A 20,567-nucleotide genomic window follows, 5' to 3' on the forward strand; every position below is an offset into this window, starting at 1 on the left:
AAGCTTTATGGTCTGATATTTATTTGTATGCATGATAATTGTGTGAAATTACGTCTGAAATTAACGTTGAACCCAATTAGTACTGTATGCACGATTGTTTAAATGGGCTATTTCAATATTTAATGCATAATCTAAAGTTTGCCAATCTTATTCTATTTCGTCAAGCACAACATGGATGGAATCATTTGTTGCAATCTAATGGTCATCACCTTCCAAACATCGCTACATCAATTGAGGGTTACTCGATTAATTGATCACCGAGCAGATTCAATTTCATCACCGTCGTTCTACATCGACATGGCCTAATCATTGTGTTGGCAGCTTCGACCCCCTTCGTATGGAATGTACAACATCGCTCCTCGTTTCCGGGTGCATTTATCTGAAGACGAAGACAAAGAATAAGCACTCATTTCAACCAAAAACATGAAAAAAAAATCATCAAAGGCGTACCCGCACCAGGTCCAAGTTGGAGGCACAAATGCGAATTGCGTCTGGAAACACATAAAAATTATTGATTTCTGCTCACATGAAAAAAATGTATGTACCACTTACCTGCAAGAGGTCCAAATGCGAGGCAACTACACGGCATGGACAGTTTTCCCACTGAAAACTCCTTAAATCCACGGAATCCAAAACAGTACCAAACCATCTTACTTCTGAAAATGTAAACAACTCGATGGTCATCCACATTTATCACAAAGGAATGCCCCGGGAGAGGTAATCGGCGAGAATGATTCGCCGTCCATAGGCGTGCAGGTCGCAGGAGGGGCCCGGAGAAAATGCAGAAGTTTTTTTTTATCAGATCTCAGTTAGTTCTTCTGTAGAATTGTTACTATACTAGCTAGTTAGTGTAGAAGAGCAATAGAATGATTATTACTGTTTGAAAAAATATGAATTTGGTTGAAATCCATATGGTTTCAACGGGGGCGGCATGTTCTGGATCGATAATATTGGTTATGATACCAAAACCACCCCATCTATCATGCTGTCAGTTTATGTGCTCTCTCAGAGAAGAATGATCTCTCTGCCGATCTTTGCCGATGATCAGTACTTTTTATGTTGACAAACTCAGTTCACACAAGACCTCATCCAGTTCACATCGCGACCAAATTTATTCGCTAGGTTGACTGCCAATAAAAAGTCAAATTTGTTTGAAAACGTTAAGTGTTTTTAATCTTTGAGAAAAGATCCGCGTTACCCGTGTCAGCGTGCAACAGTGTACGTTTCCGTGTGTGCAACACTATCGCCGTGGAGCCTTCATCGCCCACGAAAGGAACACCCGCATCAAGTGCCCCAAAGTGTTAAGTTTCGGTCGTCCAACAGCAGCAGTTAATACAGTCCACTTGCGTTATCTCGGACGATCCGAAACAGTAACAGTTTTTATGACAAACCACTAAAAGCAAAAGACATCTAATTTGCTTGAAAACAAGAGCCAGAAAGATAATTTTCTGGAAACCTTTGTCTAAAAGCGATGTCCATCAGCTCTCGGACAAGAGTTTCCGGTAGAGTAAATCGGTAGTGTAAACAGTCTACAAAGGCCGGAGTTTTTCGATGCGCTAACTCACGGCTAAATTGTTTCGCGGACTGTGGACTGAATTTCGTTGTTCGGCTTAAAAAACGGTTGTGTGATCGTAGTGCATGTGATCGTGTGAAATAATACACGAATGTGGCTATAAAATCTAGAGAATATCGAAAAAGGTCTTCTTCGTGGTGCATGCCGCATGCCACCGACCTACTCGATACGGTAAGAGCCCTTTACCGAACACATTTCGATTTTTATCTAAATCTTCCCAAACCTAAATTACAGCCAAAAGCACCGATCGACTACCGATCAGCAAGCGGAGTATTGATCGTGTTCGGCGTGAAATTAACGTAAGGCAAAACACATGCAAAATATTTCACCAATTGCATTACACATTTTTCTGCAGATTAGGACGACAGTAGAGGAGGGCAGGAGAGAAGGGCCCCGTAGCCACTTTCTCGAATATCGAGCAAAGCACTGATCGCGTCCGACTTGAGATAAATGTAAGGCAAAATATTTGCAAAATATTCCCCTATTGCATCACATGTCTTCTACAGATTAGACGACAGCAGAAGAGGATAGGAGAGAAGGGCTCTGTAGCCACTTTATCGAACCCAACTCCCTGCATGTCAACGGCCTTCCTCGAGAAGTAAGCGGAACTTATTAAAACTAAAATCATTTGCCTAACACACTACATTCCACACTATAGGGCCGTTTTCGGGAGTTCGATCTTCTTCTTCGATCTTCGAAGTCATCGAGTCGCAACAACGTTGAAATCTCCGAGGTGACGGAGATCGAATGCATGCGGGAACGTAGGAGAAGCCGAGTCGTCGTTGCATGAAGAAACGACAAAGCTGAAGGAAGAAGTTGCTGATTTCGGGAATTGCCCTCTAATATTTGTGCAAACCAAACAACAAGTGCATGCAAACTTGTTGTTGTTGTCGTCGTTGTCATCGAAAGGAATTCGCACAAGAGCGAAAAGTGCAGTAGCTGCAATCAACGAGCAGTCATCGGAAAGCTTGTGCAAAAGTGAAACATCGAGCTAGCGCGTCGAGGAAGTGAGTGACTCGGAACTCACCACCCAGCATTGGGTGAAGGAAAATCGGGAGAGCGGAAGAATTTGTACCAGCACGATCGAATCAGCAGCATGCCGATGCATGCAGCATTCTACTAGCGCGCTAGTTGCGAGTATTTAGAACGGCCAGCAGGAATTAAGATCGCATCCAAGCGAACTCGAAAAGTGCCCCAGCAGCGGAGAACCGCTACTGGCAATCAATTAACTGTGTATCACTACGGATTTGAATGTTTGTATAGTTTGTAAGTAGCATTTAAGTAAAATCATAGTTCCTAAGATTATGTGGATTTGCATGCAATAATAAGCACGATTTCATGAACATGCAATCTGAATTTATTTATTTGCGCTATTTGATATTTTGAGCACCTTAACAACATAGAGAGTGCTTTAGCCGGGCGTGGACGATTATGCTACGGGGCTCGAATTGCAAATAGATTTCAAAGTAGTTTAAATCCGAATAGCCACGGATAAGGCGAATTAAAGAACGAATTTGCTGGGTTTCTGAACGCAAAAAAAAAAAAAATCAAAAGTCGTTATAGGGTGTCAAACAAAAATATACGACACAATTTGAAATTTTTTCAAGTTATTCCATCAGATTTTGAACACATCTAACTTTAAACATAACGAAATGATGGATTTTACTTAATAACCCTTCCGCTTTCAAAACGCAGAGGACGGATGACTGCGATGGTTAAGAATGTAAAGTTTTTCTTGAACTGTGATTCGCCAGCTGTCAGTTGTTGATCATAAAATATAATCTGATGCTGATCCAAGTTTTTCCAACAGAATGCAGCCATACATGTTGGGAGTGGGTTCCAGTACTTAGCGGAAATTTGAACGTAATCCAGGTAATACCACTCTACTACCAAATCTCAACGATAAAAATTACAATTTAAGAATTTTTATTTTTATTATAAAAAAAATCATTAATTCTATTATTTAAAAAAGGACAAATCTATTGAACAAACAATAACAGTTTAAATTTTTTCTTCGACAATTACTAAGTGGAGTGGCTAGTAAACCGAAGTCGTCAAACTCTAAACATCGATCGGGCCCGATAAACAACTTGGCAGCATACCGAATGAATCGCGAACTGATCGATAACAACCTGAGTTGCTTTTGCTGCTGTTTTCATTTTCCATCAGCTTGTTTAGGTATTTAGAAGAGATGAATGCTCGCCCGCACGCACATTGCAAATATGCACCACGCTTAAACCGCGTTTTGCATTGGGAACGAAACGATTCCAGCTGTTATTTTTCAGAAGCAACAAATTTCTTGTCCGTACCAATGAAAAAAAAAATCAATGGAGGTTGTATAAACACAAAATTAACCAGACTTGAATTGAAAAAGGAATAAAAAATGATTATCAACAATACGACCTTTTGAAAGATTGGCCTTCCGGCTCCCAATTTTGCAGATGAGTCGCTACAAAACTTGTTTACGGGTTTTTTTGCGCTTACCAACAATCTCGGATGTTGATTTGCGATCAACATTGAAAGTTGGAACCGTCATTATGTAATTTTATTGTTCAAATCTGGGCCTCAAAATGCCAGCAACTAGCTAAGCGAGTGAGATGGATGCGAAGGTACACGTCCATTATTATTCGATAGGAGGGTCGTGTTTTGTGCTCATTTTAGTTGAAAGTGCAATTATGTTGTTGATGACATTTAGTACTTATGTATGATGAATGAAGAGAACAAATCTTCATCAAGAGAAAGGGAAAAGAAAAAAAAGTGTTGAACTCGTTTATCATATTAAAAGATCTTCATTCGTTGACACTACTGAAAACTCTGTCCTTTTCGTTTTTCGATTCTTTTTCTTGAGTAGAAAATGTGAAAAATATATCTACATATCTTGGCCATATTCATCCATTCAAAGTAAAATTTCGTTTGAATCTGATGCTTTCGGAATTGGGTGACATTGTTTGACTTTTTTTTTTTTATTATTCTTTCTTCTTCTCCTCCGGTTAGTGCACCAATTTACCTTGCTTTTCGAGATCAACTTGCTTTCGGATTTTCTGTCGGTTTCGCAAAGGCAAACCTCATCGCTATAGCAAATAACATTATCTTTCGTCATTCCCGTTCCATGTAAATAAGATAACTTCGATGAATCAAAAACGAGTGCAAGAAAATGTTTACCTTTAACAAATGTTTTATTGTTGATGGTAGACGTAGACTAAATACTTTTGTTAAGAAATTATGATACTGTTGGAATATTCCTGGAATAAAAATAATTTTCTTTGATTTAGAGGCATCAAATTGATCTTAGAATTGATTTACAATATTTTGTACGTTTGATCTGAAAAACCTTTTATTTGGTAGCAAAACAAGCTGAATTTTTTTTCTGATCTGTAACGGTAGATTTCAATATTCCTGATTCTGATCTGGATTCCGATTCTGAACCTGATTTTGATTCTAATGCTTATCATAATCCGGATCCACATTCGAATCCTGAAACCAATGATGAAGCTGATTCTGATTCTGATTCTGCTTATGATCCTTATCGTTTTCAAAATACATATCCCAATTCTTGTCCTTATCATTATACCAATCCTGATAGTTAACCTGATTCTAATCCTCATCCTAATCCTTATCATAATCCTAATCCTTATCCTGATTCTTATCCTAATCCTTATTCTAATCCTTATCATAATCCTAATTCTTATCCTTATCCTTATTCTTATCCTAATTCATATCCTAATCCTTATTCTAATCCTTATTCTAATCCTTATTCAAACCCTTATCATTATCCTTACCCTAATCGTAACCCTTATGCTTATTCTTATTCTAATCCTTATCCTAATTTTTCTCGTTATCCTTATTGTTATCTCAATCCTTATCGTTATCCTAATCCTCATCGTTATCCTAATCCTTATCCTAATCCTTATCCTAATCCTTACCCTAATCCTTACCCTAATCGTTAACCTAATCCTTATCCTAATCCATACCCTAATTCTTATCCTAATCCTTATCTTAATACTTATCCTAATCCTAATCCTTATCCTAATCCTTATCCTAATCCTTATCCTTATCCTTATCCAAATCCTTATCCTAATCCTTACTTTAATCATTATCCTTATCCTTATCCTAATCCTTATCCTAATCCTTATCCTAATCCTTATCCTAATCCTTATCCTAATCCTTATCCTAATCCTTATCCTAATCCTTATCCTAATCCTTATCCTAATCCTTATCCTAATCCTTATCCTAATCCTTATCCTAATCCTTATCCTAATCCTTATCCTAATCCTTATCCTAATCCTTATCCTAATCCTTATCCTAATCCTTATCCTAATCCTTATCCTAATCCTTATCCTAATCCTTATCCTAATCCTTATCCTAATCCTTATCCTAATCCTTATCCTAATCCTTATCCTAATCCTTATCCTAATCCCAATCCTTATCTTAATCCTTATCTTAATCCTTATCTTAACCCTTATCCTAAAGATTAGGATAAGGGTTAAGATAAGGATTAAGATAAGGATTAAAATCCTTATCCTAATCCTCATCCTAATCCTTATCCTAATCCTTACCTTAATCATTATCCTGATCCTTATCCCAATCCTTATCCAAATCCTTATCTTTATCCTTATCCTTATCTTAATCCTTATTTTAATCTATCCTAATCCTTATACTTATTCTAATTCTTATCCTAATCCTTATCCTAATCCTTATCCTAATCCTTATCCTAATCCTTATCCTAATCCTTATCCTAATCCTTATCCTAATCCTTATCCTAATCCTTATCCTAATCCTTATCCTAATCCTTATCCTTATCCTTATCCTAATCCTTATCCTAATCCTTATCCTAATCCTTATCCTAATCCTTATCCTTATTCTTATCCTAATCCTTATCCTTATCCTAATCCTTATCCTAATCCTTATCCTAATCCTTATCCTAATCCTTATCCTAATCCTTATCCTAATCCTTATCCTAATCCTTATCCTAATCCTTATCCTAATCCTTATCCTAATCCTTATCCTAATCCTTATCCTAATCCTTATCCTAATCCTTATCCTAATCCTTATCCTAATCCTTATCCTAATCCTTATCCTTATCTTAATCCTTATCTTAATCTATCCTAATCCTTATCCTTATTCTAATCCTTATCCTAACCCTTATCCTAATCCTTATCCTAATCCTTATCCTAATCCTTATCCTAATCCTTATCCTAATCCTTATCCTAATCCTTATCCTAATCCTTATCCTAATCCTTATCCTAATCCTTATCCTAATCCTTATCCTAATCCTTATCCTAATCCTTATCCTAATCCTTATCCTAATCCTTATCCTAATCCTTATCCTAATCCTTATCCTAATCCTTATCCTAATCCTTATCCTAATCCTTATCCTAATCCTTATCCTAATCCTTATCCTAATCCTTATCCTAATCCTTATCCTAATCCTTATCCTAATCCTTATCCTAATCCTTATCCTAATCCTTATCCTAATCCTTATCCTAATCCTTATCCTAATCCTTATCCTAATCCTTATCCTAATCCTTATCCTAATCCTTATCCTAATCCTTATCCTAATCCTTATCCTAATCCTTATCCTAATCCTTATCCAAATCCTTATCCTAATCCTTATCCAAATCCTTATCCTAATCCTTATCCTAATCCTTATCCTAATCCTTATCCTAATCCTTATCCTAATCCTAATCCTTATCCTAATCCTTATCCTAATCCTTATCCTAATCCTTATCCTAATCCTTATCCTAATCCTTATCCTAATCCTTATCCTAATCCTTATCCCAATCCTTATCCTAATCCTTATCCTAATCCTTATACTAATCCTTATCCTAATCGTAATCCTTATCCTAATCCCAGGGTTGCTAGCGAACCGGGAAAACCGGGAATACCGGGAAAAACTTTGGAATTTCATTGCGTCACCGGGAAACCGGGAAAAAACCGGGAATTTTGGCACCTCACCGGGAAAATTGTCATGTTTGAAATTTTTTAACAGAATTTAGAAAAGATTTGTTAAAATTATTTCTTAATTTAAGCGCAGTTTTTGATGTTTCTCATAAACGCTTATTTTCGTTCATTAGTAAACATACGAAGTATTCACATACGAAGTAACTCAAATGTTTAAATTTTATAATGAAACTACTATCAACAAAACTAACTACAGTCAAACCAGGACAAGTAAGAGTCTAAAGGACTGAACTTTTTTCTCGCTTAAAGAGGTTTCTAACTTAACCAGGTTCTCTTTTATAGAGGGTCAGCAACAAAAAAATGCATTACGGTGATCTAGAAATGCAATTATTTGATAAAAATCCACTGTTTTTTAAGAAACCAGTTCATGCATCCGTTCGAAGTTTTCTCGGGTGAGTTTCAACCCAGTATCATTTTGGTACGAAAAATTCAATACAAAAGTGGTATTTTCTCTAATTTGCTTGGTCTAGTCAGTAAAAAGACTCAAGTCTATTAGGATATATTGACAGTTCTACACGAACACCACCTTAGCAGGAGGCCTCAGCCCTAACCTCAAACCATGGGAGAATAGAATCGATTTTTGAGAAGGGCGCACGATAAACGCGATTTTCCGGTACTAATATCGACAAATGCGTCCTGTCGAAAAGCGATACACATATGTTCGTGTTTTGGTGTTTTGGGTGTTCAGGGCTGCCAAGTGCATTGATATTTGGAAAATGATTACATTTTTTTTATTGCATTGTTATTGAAAAACATTTTCATCAGTACTGAGAATTTGTAACTTTCCCGTCGATTTCTATTCGAATATGAAATTAAACGCATCATTTATCTACATGAATTATCAACTTACTGTATCGCCCACATAAACGATGAAGCGAATTATGTTGATATGTTTGAAATAATCAGAGCATGTAGGCGATTATTTTCAACAAGTCAACATAGACGGGGCTTTCATTAATTTACTTGTTTGTAACAGTGAATGACTTTGTATTCGTTTAGAAGTTAGAAACAACTCTTTTTAACCTACCAAGCAGTACATAAAAATATAATTCAGATATTTTGAATTCACCTTGAAAATTCTTAAGCAAAAGTTGGCTTCTCTTCATCCATTCAGGAGCTCCCCCATAATTAGTTCAAATGATAAGCTGTTGATAGTAATAAATTTAATCAATTCAGAAGTATAATAATCAGTTTAAAACAAGCAAATACCAATTTTAGTAACGAACCTAGCATCACTGGTGAGGCCGCCAGCAAATCAAAATTTGAGGTTATGGCTGAGGCCAATTTTTCGCCAATACTATCGTCCGTATATACCCTTATAGAGGTTATAGAGTGATACACTCTCACTTAATGGATTTTGTGCTTTGAAAAACTTGGCTCTTGGTGGTTTCTATCATTCATAGAGGTTTCTCGTTTATCCAGGTTCGACTGTACCATAGACTGCCTCAAATTTGTATGGGAAATTAAAAACCTGTGAAATGTTATACGCTGCAGGCTAAAATTGATCCTAGTCCTAGTACAAGATCTCATGCCAGGTTTGGGCCAGATCGGATCACGGGAAGACTGCATTTCGAAAAAGCTCGTTGAGCGACCCCTTCCCGTGATCCGATCTGGCCCAAGTTTGGCATGAGATCTTGTACTAGGACTAGGATCAATATTAGCCTGCAGCGCATAACTTTTTCAAAAGTCGGGTCATTTGGGGCACTCTACTGTACCAGTGTTAGTTTTCGACGAAAAATGATTCAAATGTTCGATATACATATTTGATAAAGTTAATTTATGCAAAAAGCAAAAATTTGGCAGCGTGAGACGTTTTTGAGCATAGTTACGCCTCTTTTTTACGAGAAAAAGATATTGGTTTTTCAATGTTGTTGTTTATTTCATTTGAATTGGCCTGAGGAACGAAGCATTAAATCGCAAGTGTTTCGTTTTTTTTTTAATTCTTGCTCCGTTAAACTTGTGTTTAAAGTTTCCTATGCTGGAATATATGTCTTTTATATAAATTGTATCGAAAACAAGCTCCTATCGGAATCTAAGATCTTTACCCTGATACAAAATAATATCTTACATTCAAACGATTAAAGTTAAGCTGCGTCTTCTATATTTTCACAAATCTTTAGTTAAAATTACTATTACTTCACTCCATTGTTTGGTATTAAGATCATTTTTTTCTAAAACATGTTTTTGGATTTGTATTTAAAAAATATAACTGCATTTATAAGATAATTAAATATTTTATTGGAATCTGATTATTTCAAGTTACAAAACAAGTTACAAATCCCCATTCAAATTAATTTAATGTTATGTTTTGATGATTTTTTTTACATATTTCTATATCAACTATACATTTTTTTCTAGAACTCTAGACATTTTTTTTAGAAAACTTTACAATGGCTGAAAGTACTACATTATGGTTTCAAGATCAATTTAACCAGACTTTTTTTGGAAAATTGTTTAAATTGTAGAGTAAAATAACGAATAGATGCCAATATCGTTAGATTAGTTCAAAAATCATGAAAACCTATCAATTTGATACGAAAAGACTACGTGTTAGACGACGCCGAAGTATTTGTCATGATTTCTAACCGGTTAACGAGTTTTGGGATACAATTGTAAGAAATTTGAGGCCATTTATATTGAATTTTTTAATTCACTATAATTTTATATGTAAAAGCGAGTATAATATATATCGGGAAAACCATCATTTATAACCGGGAAAAATCCGGGAGAAAACCGGGAAAAACTTTGGAATTTCAAAACAAGAAATCGCTAGCAACCCTGTAATCCTTATCCTAATCCTTATCCTAATCCTTGTCCTAATCCTTATTCTAATCCTTATCCTAATACTTATCCTAATCCTTATCCTAATCCTTATCCTAATCCTTATCCTAATCCTTATTCTAATCCTTATCCTAATCCTTATCCTAATCCTTATCCTAATCCTTATCGTAATCCTTATCCTAATCCTTATCCTAATCCTTATCCTAATCCTTATCCTAATCCTTATCCTGATAGGTTGTTTTAAAGCGTGAAATACGATTCGAAATTTGCGGATAAGTTTTTTTAAAAATAATTTTTCAAGTTTTTTTTTCTTGATTGTTGGTGAGTAATTGCTTGGTTATGACCAAATTTGCCCGGATTTTGGTCGACGATTTTGATCACGGTTGACGATTTTGATATCAAATGCCCGGATTTGGCCAGGTTTTAAGATAAAAGAAATACCCCGGATTTGTCCGGCCCGGATACGTGCTGAAAAAAATCTTAATTTGAATAAGTTGTTCCGGCTGCGGCAAATAAGTGGTAAATAGTGACTGGGATTTTGAAGGCAGTTTCTAAGTTTGTTGTGATAATGTTCCGGCTCCGATATTTAAGAGGAGATTACTAAGATTATAACTGAGGAAGTGGATGGTCGAGCACAGCTTTGTAACGCTATTACGCTATATATAAGTTCGTTGTTATAATATTCCGACTCCGACATACCCAATTTCAAAAATTGTTTTTAATTCACTTAGCCAAATATGAAGTTCGATTGCTCCTTTTTCAGTTGTAATGTGTAACTACCAGTTTTAAGTTAATTGTTGTATGAGAAAAATGGTCTTAATTGTAGAAATAGCCAAAACTGTTTGTTACATAAAATGTGAGACCTGAAAAAACTAATTGGATCCCTTCAATTTTAGGTACAACAACTGGAGGAACGCTTCCGGCGAAGTATCCACAAATCGAGGCCATATTTCGAGGAGAAGCAGCTGTGCCAGGAGCAGCTGGAGGCTCAGAAGGGTCGCATCCAGCAGCTGGAGGAACAAATAACGAGTGCCAAGGCAGCCTATGGCACGGCGCTACGCAATCTGGAAGCCATAAGTGAGGAGATTCACAAACAACGGGGAGACCTATCGATGGCGGCACCTTCCGGACCTCGGGAACCGGGCGTCGGTGCCGAGCTCCCGATGAAGCTGGAAACAGCATCCAACAGCAGCTACAGTCACCCGACCAGTCCCAGCAATATGCCGGACATATCCTCGGAACTGGACAAATGTGAAATCCACTCGGTAGGAAGTGTTTCGGCAACAACCAGTTCGGCCGTCAGTGAGAAAGATCCCAACGAGGACGATGACTACATGAACGACGCGGATTTGAATCTGGAGCTGCTCCGGCAGAAGGTCAAAACGCTGGCGGTGCGGCCGGTGGAAGGCGGCGACGGACAGCAACAGGAGCAGGACATTTGGGAGCACGAGTTGAACGCCACCGTGAACAAGCTGGACCACCTGATGATGATGCGGGAGATTTCCGGCAGCTCAGCGAGTGGAGCCAGCAGCAGTTTGGTTAATCCCAACTACACCAGCAGCCTTCCGACGACACCCAAACACCAGCAACTGTCGCCAGTCCTAGCGGAGAAGCAAAAGATCAAGATGTTCAAAAAACTTGATCCCCTACCGCTGGCCAACGTGTCAATGTATGCGCTTCCAACTTATCTCAATAATAGCAGTAGCAGTAGTAATAACGGCGGCAGTGGTGGAGCATGTGGTGTGCCCTCCTCCCTGGATGTGGATCGAACACCGCGGAACGAAACGGCCGCCGTCGGCTTCAAAAGCAAGCGGAAGATGTCCATGTAAAGGTCAGGTAGCTAGTAGCTAAGCATGTTTAGATTTTAAGCAAATCCCCGTGCAAATAAGTTTGATGAAATTTGATAAACACATTGTGGATTCAAAGAATTCGAACAAAACTCGATCGATCGAGTTGATCCCGTTCGGGAGGGAACTTTGAGCTGCGTTTGCGAGTGCTTGTTGTTTTTGTTTGTTTTATATTCATCTATTTCATATTATGGATTTAGGTTACTCTTGTTGTTTTGACAGAAATTAGAAAATTATACCCACGAAGGATTCTAGCTGCATTTCTTTTTTTTTTGGATTCTGACAGAATTAAAGTTTATTTTTTACTAAAGAAAAAGATCGAAAGCAAATCGTTTGATGCTTCCAGGAAAATAGCTTTCCAATTTTAGTTTTTTGAAGTATATTAAACTGTGAATTTATTTTATATAGTAATTTGCAAAATTCTGCATTTGATGTATCTCTTCTAGAGCATCCAAATTTCAAAATGGATTTTTTTCGGGAAGTACCTATCATGTTTGCCAAGGTTTAATTAAAATTTCACTTTATAAAGACAGTTTTTTTTGCTTAATTTAACATCAGGTTGTATATAAGAGTTTTTTTTAAATCAATGTCCTCTAGACTTAATTAACCGCGACCATGCGTCTTGTCAAAAAAATGATCTCGTCTATATGAACGCGAAATAATAAAAATATCATCCATGACTTGCTGTAAAATGGCAGGGGTGTTTACCAACCCAAATAGCAGTCGTAAAAATTCGAATTTTTCGGATTTCGCAAAAAATAATCCATCTTTTCAAAATCTTTAGTACAATTCGAATTCGATGGAATCCTGACGCTAGATCAAGCGGTGTTATATAAGTTAATGTTGAATCCTTTGCCTTGTGATATTTTGGTGATTTTCACTAGTTTTTTGTTTTCTTTAAAGAAAAGATGCTTTTCATTTTTCACAAAACAAATGAACAATGACAAATCCTCTGGAGAAGCCAAAGGAAATTGTCCCCACTTTATAGAAATCCTAACCAACACTAAACTAACGAATGCCAAATGGAGGAATTGCTTCTAACAAGTACCTTCTGGAACCCCTGAGTCTGAATAAGCGGTTATAAATGATGGTGTGAGGTAATCCCACGTGTATGGTCTATTCCCTATTTGCATAAACGTAGAATGTGTGATAGTACTTTCTAACAATTTAGTGTCTGGCTTTTCTAGCCTTCGCCATTGGCGCGATACCGGGCTGTTCTGATTAATCGACCAATTAGCGTGATGCACATTCTTAAGATACTTCTGATAGTTACCATCATTATACCCGCGCGCGGTAGGTACAACCTATTTACCATGAAGTTGTTTAGGATCGAACGCCATGGTACGGTGCCCATCCGGATGATAGACCAACTTAGAGCGGCAGAACTCAACACTACTAATGTCAGTACATGAAGCCAATAACTTGTATTATCGATTGGGGTTGTGGAAAATAGTATGAAGTCATCTTCATTAACCCAAGATCTCTGACGTGAGAATGGAGTGATTGATCAGGCAATTTCCGAGGCTGGTGTCAACATCTCCAGACATACGTCCACCGTGGAGTTCATAGCTTTCTCCCTCGTGCGGCAACTATTACGTTTGGTTTTGCGAGAGAGCCGTTGTAGTTTGCGGTCGTTGCCGTAACATTTCGAATAAAACCTGTGGCATAATTGTAGATGTTCCTTGAGATTTCGGGCATCGAAAGCAGTATGATCTCCAGCAGTGTAGAATTTGTACTTTCGGGAGAGTCGGTGTACTTTAGCAGCGATTTGGTCATAGTTTCCTTTGCCGAGGTGTACGTTTTTTTTAAATACCCGTTCAAGTCACTTGTTGTAGCAACCGTAATCGACATTAAATGTTGGGTGCCTTGCATGAATAAGTCGAGGAGGCCGGTACTTATCGGTTTTTACTTTTTCCAACTTCGTGAAAGGAGTGATTCGTGATATGACCTTTCCTTCTTCGCGCACCATCCGAGAAGCTTCCTTCTTCGCGCACCATCCGCGAAGCTTCAATGTAGGTGTACGCATCGGGTTTGAAAATACTAGGGCGAAAAGGAATGGTACGATACAGCTTACTATGTAGAGTGTGGAAATTCCGAGGAACGTCCATAGGAATAACTTGAGGAGTAATGTAAAATCCGCGCGGAATAAGTTTAATTTATTTAGAGTCATGCGAGTGAATGGGATTTCCAAGATATAGTTGAACACTCGAACTGTCTTGCGCTGAACAAATCTCATGCAATCATTACAACGTAGGATGTTATGCAAGTCGTAGTCGTATTATGAACGAATGTTCACCAAGTGAATGTTCATTACCGCATTCACTATCGCATACTTCTCACGATATCTCACAGTTATTAAGTTTTATTGCATTGTTTTTCATACGTTTGCATATAATTTTAGAATGTTAGAGAGTTTATCTCCACATCTTTGGAAAAATCATCTCCATTCTGAATATTCTCTTCAACTTCCACAAAGTTGGATTGAGGATCAGATTCTAAAGTATTCATATTAAATACTTTTTGTCTTTTGAAGGGTGGTTGAGGTCTTGAAGTAGAAGGCCGATTTACATAATTATCCTGTCGTGATCATATGGACTGATCTACATCCATGGGTTCTGGTTTATTTATTTTTACTGGAACTGGAGGTCTTTGTTTAAACGTTTACCGTTTTTTCAGTTTATTTCTTCAGTTAAACACTTTCATTTTGCACTAATCTCTATTCGGGCGCCAATTAATAATCAGGCGTTAAGCTACAATAAAAAAAAAATTTTATTCATCATAAACCTAACACTAGATTACATGTGAGAACTACTCCTGACTATGTCCGAACTAATTCTGAAGTTACTCTGATGCATAATCACTTTTATATGATTCTAACACAAAGAACATATGGTTCTTTCCTAATCAGTTTCATGAGCTAACATCTGTTTTTAAATAATACAATTCTTATGAAGCTCGTCTGGACGCATTCCAATCAATCAACTCGAGACCACAGCTGTTTCGGTTTTCCTACCGTTGACTGTCTGGATGGTATTGACGGCTAAGTGCTTGGATGATGTTGTCAAAACTGATTCGAAGTTAATTAAATCTGAGTGCGTTGCCAACTCCTCCCCTCTTAAGTATCTTTGTCCTCAAAGATTATTTTTGAACTGTTCTCAACGGAGTTGGAGCATCGAAAAAACCTTGAAGTTCTTTTTTCCTTTCATCTGATCATGGATAAATGCTTGCTACTGGGTATGCCGTGTTTGGCCATTAGAATAGCTTCTTCTAGTGTTTCCACTTGGTTCTGCTAGGAGTCTAGGTTAGGAAGAATTATCAGTTGGTTTAGCTCAATAGAATGATTTTATTTTCTCTCGCTAGTCCTCTTTCTTTAGAACTTGGTTCGTGATATCTGTAATCTCTTGACTTCACTTATCGGTGGCTTCGTTGATGAGAACTTGCCTGTTGTTTTGTTCAGTCAAGGAATTGATTGAAGAGTTCACCATTCGAAGGTCCCCTGCGTCGGGTTGCCGGCAATCTATTTCGAAGCTGTCCCGATTGTGTCCCAACTGTGCAGTTTATAATTCTTAATTTGTATTAGTTCGTAGAACTGGCTAGTAGAAGGATTATTTTGTACATTTCTTTTTATATTGGATATTGTTCCTCCTATTTGAACCGGATCAATCCTTATCTTTGCTTCACCGAGAGGTACAAGTGCTAACTGGCTATTTGTGAGGTCATGTATTTGGATTGCGGCCTGAATAACAGACACGAAAAGTAGCCGGCTAGCACTGAAAAGATACAAAAAATTATTCAATCAGTCGAGTTTTTCCGTAGGGATTGTCTTTACTTATTCACTACTCAAACCGGATGGTTCTCCTGAGGAAATGTAACTGTCTGTTGAGTTTTACAGGGCTTTTAAACTATATTACTATGAAGTCCACTTCAAATCGAAAACTGTCTCAAAAGAACTCTGAATATAAACACCGAAGATATGACAATCTTGGATAGGAAATCGACCACAAATGTCCAAAAGACTATCCACTGACGAATAAAAGGCAACTTTGGCATCCTCAATGGCGATCCTCAATTTCTAGAACTATTTTCAAATTTCCTTAAAGTTTTTCCAAACTTTTTCCAAAGATGGTAATATCATCTATGTAAACATGGTATTTTTTTCCTAATTTGTTCCTTCAGAACGTCATCCATTACTCGCTGAAAAATGTCAGATGCATTTTTCAAGCCAAACGGTAAACGAATGAAGTCGGATTTTTCCTATGTTAACGGAAATTGCGGTTTTCTGAATATCATTTTCTGACAATGGGGTTTGAAGGAATTCTGATGCTAAAGCCAATGTCGAGAAGAATTTGTTATTTCCCAAGTATGATAAAACAGTAGAGGTATCAGAAATACCGGATACCTATAACTGATGGTTTTTGTATTCAATTTTCTGTAGTCAATGGCCATTCTATATTTTTTCTCGTTTGATGCGTCCGTTTTTTCCAAACAGATGTATGATACCATTAGTTCATAATTTTTGTACTTGTTTGTTAACTTCAGGTCTCAATGCTTGGGGAATGGGATATGTTTTGCTGTAGGAAGGGTTTTCGTCAGAAGTCCTGATATCAGCTTTTATCTGTGTTGTGAAGGGTAACTTTTCATCTGGAGGCTGGAAAAGATCTTCAAAATTTTTCAAAGTTTCTTCTCATTTTGGTTTAATTTTTTTTATCAAGTTGATCATCTCGAATTATTATTTTGTTCACTTCTTGTACTTTTTACTGTAGTAGAGGAACTATAAGTTTGTCGTCTAAAGTCGTTTTGCAGTTAGAGGTGTCATTAACAGCTTTTAATTCCTTGAGAGTATCATGTCCTTAAACTGCATCAAAGGATTTCAGTTCATTTAAATATAAAAACTTTATCATCAGGTCACATTGTGGAGCAAAGATGTTTCCACTAGAAATTTTTTCAATTTTTATGTCTCCACCTTGTTGCTGAGTTTATTTGGTGAAATAAACTACCTTATGTCGATCTCGAATAACAACCTACAAACTCATCGTGAGGTGCAAATCAACAAGCTTAACCTGTTTCTCACACATCACAAAGCGAGCAGCAGAATCCATCTACTTGAACCAAAACAGCTCGTAATATCTAAAAAAAAAAGCATTTCGTATCCCCTCATTCCCGTACGCAGACTTTAAAAAGTCACACCGTCTCAAGGAAAAAGTGTCGAATCGGTTAACACAAAGCTTATTCAAATCGCTGGTGCAACCTCCGTCAACGTCATCAGCACATCGGCCGAGTCCATAAAAGTTCTGACCCGAAAACTCCAAAGTTGGAAACCCGGACCGCCGTTGAATTACGGAAAAACACCTCCGAAATCCCGTGCAACTATTCTTTTAAACGGGGCACCGTGGTTTTCTTTCAGGACAAAAGAGTACCTCTTCGCTTGGTGTCTTACAGTAGAATATATTTATCGTTCATTCATTTGCTTATGCTAACTCGCTTGCGTTATGTGCTGTGTCAGCACATGATCGTCGTCGTTCGATGCGGTACAGTTCGTTCATGCTTAGGCAGCATAAACAATCTGTGTCGCGCTGAACACTTTAACCATGGGCGTCCACCACACGCCCTATTTATATATTTTTAAAATTTTATCTATAGTTACAAATTTTAAAAATAGTTGGTAATATGAAAAAAGATACCATTTGTAATGTAGTGCAGTTTGCTCTGTTTATCATACAATAAGATTGAAATATTAAGCATAATATCTTTCCCTAATGTGTAACAGTAATCGTCCACCACACGTCCTATTGTACTATTCTAAGAATTTATATAATTTTATATAATTTTTTTTTTATTTTTTTTTTTTTTTTATTTTTAGTTTTTTTATTTATTTTTTTTTATTTTTTTTTGTTTTTTTTTTTTTGTTAAATAAACTACGGAACATATAACCTTTATAAGCTTTTACTCCTTATAATCTCTTATCCTATCCTTATGTATTATATCTTCCTTTCCATTTATCAATACTTTAATGTTTGGATGAAGATCCTCTATGACTTTATATGAACCTAAAAATTTTTTTTCTAACTTCTTCCCTGTTTCGTTTTTTATCAGAATTAAATCATTTTTATTGTATAGTTTTTGAGTAATATTGGAATTGTATTTTGCTGTTCTTTTCTCTTTGCTTAAAATAAGGTTTTCTCTTATTTCTTTATGGCATACTTGTAACTTTAGTGTCAATTGTTTGCTGTAGTCATCGATGTCGTAAATAGGTTTTGGTTTGTCGCTCGTTAAATTAGATGGCATGTTGCTATTTTTTCCGAATACTAAATAAAAAGGTGTGTATTTAGTATTGGTGTGTACCGTGTTATTATAAGCAAATGTGTAAAATGGTAACCAATGTACCCAAGAAAATAACTTGTCATTGCAATAAATTCTTAAAAAGTTTCCTAAACATTTGTGTGTGTTTTCCAACGAACCTATGGTTTCATGATGATACGCTGTTGAGTTTAGCTTTTGAATGTTCAATTGTTTTGCCATGGAGGTAAACAAACTAGACATGAATTCTTTACCTCTATCCGATGTAATTCGTTTTGGAACTCCATATTTTAAAATCATATGTTCCACAAATGCTTTGGCTACTGTATCTGTCGACTTGTTTGGTATCGGGGTTGAGGTTATAAATTTTGTCAACTCGCATTGGGTTGTTAGTATGTTTTTTTTTTTTTTTTTTTTTTTTAACATAAGAAACCCATGTATATATTTCATAATCAGTGACAATCAGTCCTGTGAGAATACAAATCTATTTTCAAGTTGCACGACGTCCTCAACTTGTGTGCCATAGCATTCCCTAGTGCTAGTGTCGTCTACCACAAACCAGTGCGTTGTTCCGTTGTTGATTGCTCCATCATTTCGTATGGTCATCGCCATCTTCCTCTTATGATGTGTATTCGTAACCATTAGTAGGTATTAAAGGGCCAACTAAATCCATGTAAATTTTTTCAAACGCAGAACTTGCAGTCGTTGTGACTGTCATAGGCGTTTTCTCACTTTTACCAACTTTATATATTTGGCATTGCTTGCATTTTTAATAAAATTTTCGACATCTGATTTCATGTTTTTCCAAAAGTATTTCTTGCTTATAGTTGCAAGTGTACGTTTCATTCCTGCATGACCTGCAGTGGGTAATAGGTGGAAATCGTTAAGTATCATAAGTTTTGTTGCGTCATCTTCTACTTCTTTTATGTTTTCTCCTATCTTTATCAATATAGGTAGCGACTTTTTTTGTATTCTTGGTTTTGATGAAACTAATGCACCATTTTCATATACAGTACCGTTCATAATTGTATAGAAATTGGAAGCACGCGCACTGTCACTTCGACTTTGAACTTCCATAACTTTTGACTCTGATGATATTTTTTGATCAAATTTTCTGCGTTAGATAGATCAACTATCACACTATTATATCACAAAATTTGAGCTTTCTGGAGTTTGTGTGGCCTGAGATACAGTCATTTTACGAAAATCGGACTTTTTGGACTTTTCTCATTTAAACTGTAATATCTCAGAAACTACGCTACATTTTTTGTTGAAATTTTGCAGAGTGATTGTTGAAATGTAAAGCTATCATGTCTGAAGTTTTTGAAAAGTTTTATCGACGGGAACAAAAGTTACACGAGGTACAATTTTTCAAGCATGAACCCAAAAATGCGATTTCTATAGAATTATGGACGATTGTTTTCATAGGAAACTTCTATTTTATGTTTAACAACCAGTAAATCTATTTCAACCAAAAAATCAAAGCAATATTGCGAGATTCTGATTTCAAAACACAAATAGTTATTTAATTTCATTTTTTCATTTCATCATTGCTTTTGCCAGACATTTTTTGACTGATTTGTGGATGGAAACGATTATGTTGTTGGATGGTTGCTTCGAAGACTGAATAAACTAAGTCTGGTTCAGTCGATTATGGTTTATCGAATAATGAGCGTTTATTGATTCTTAGTTTGGTTTTTATAAAATACGTACAATATGTAATTCCGATAGGGTTATGAGAGAGCTGGACTAGTGGAAAGAGAGTGTCAAAGGGAAATTGAGTTGTGGTGAATATGATTAAGCTAGAACGGGAGAGAGTGAGAGACCGGCGCCGAAGCATTATTCTAGTCGTCGGTGCCGTGTTCTTGAACTGTGTGGATGGTGTTGTAATTTGACGCTAAATGCATACTCTTCGGTTCTGCATTCCCATCGGTGCTGACCCACTTGGAGGTTATTGCTTCAAGCGTTGAATATGAAAAGGTTTCGTGGGAATGGTTAATGTCTTCAAGTGCTGCGTTGGTTTCTTTGCTCAGCACTTGTTGGCAAATCGAGGATGGGAAACATGGGCTACATGTTTTCGTTGCATATTGGATAATTTAATGTTGGAT

At 36.8% G+C, this 20,567-nt stretch overlaps 1 protein-coding gene and 1 long non-coding RNA gene across 2 annotated transcripts in view; both read left to right on the forward strand.

The window, feature by feature from the left end:
• The window catches only part of LOC129745810 (SH3 domain-binding protein 5 homolog), a 96,852-nt gene extending 83,999 nt beyond the window's left edge, over window positions 1–12,853 (forward strand). Inside the window, exon 3 of the mRNA XM_055739163.1 lies at window positions 11,212–12,853. Coding sequence (XP_055595138.1) covers window positions 11,212–12,144 — 933 coding nt within the window. The 3' untranslated portion in view covers window positions 12,145–12,853. The remainder of the gene's footprint in view (window positions 1–11,211) is intronic.
• On the forward strand, window positions 7–3,065 carry LOC129745824 (uncharacterized). Its single transcript, XR_008737192.1, has 4 exons — window positions 7–1,744; window positions 1,808–2,025; window positions 2,080–2,171; window positions 2,232–3,065. It is a non-coding gene; the product is annotated as an uncharacterized LOC129745824 (long non-coding RNA).
• Window positions 12,854–20,567: the final 7,714 nt, after the last annotated feature.

The sequence above is a fragment of the Uranotaenia lowii genome, chromosome 2 (genome assembly GCF_029784155.1).
Source record: "Uranotaenia lowii strain MFRU-FL chromosome 2, ASM2978415v1, whole genome shotgun sequence".
Taxonomy (NCBI): Eukaryota; Metazoa; Arthropoda; class Insecta; order Diptera; family Culicidae; genus Uranotaenia; species Uranotaenia lowii.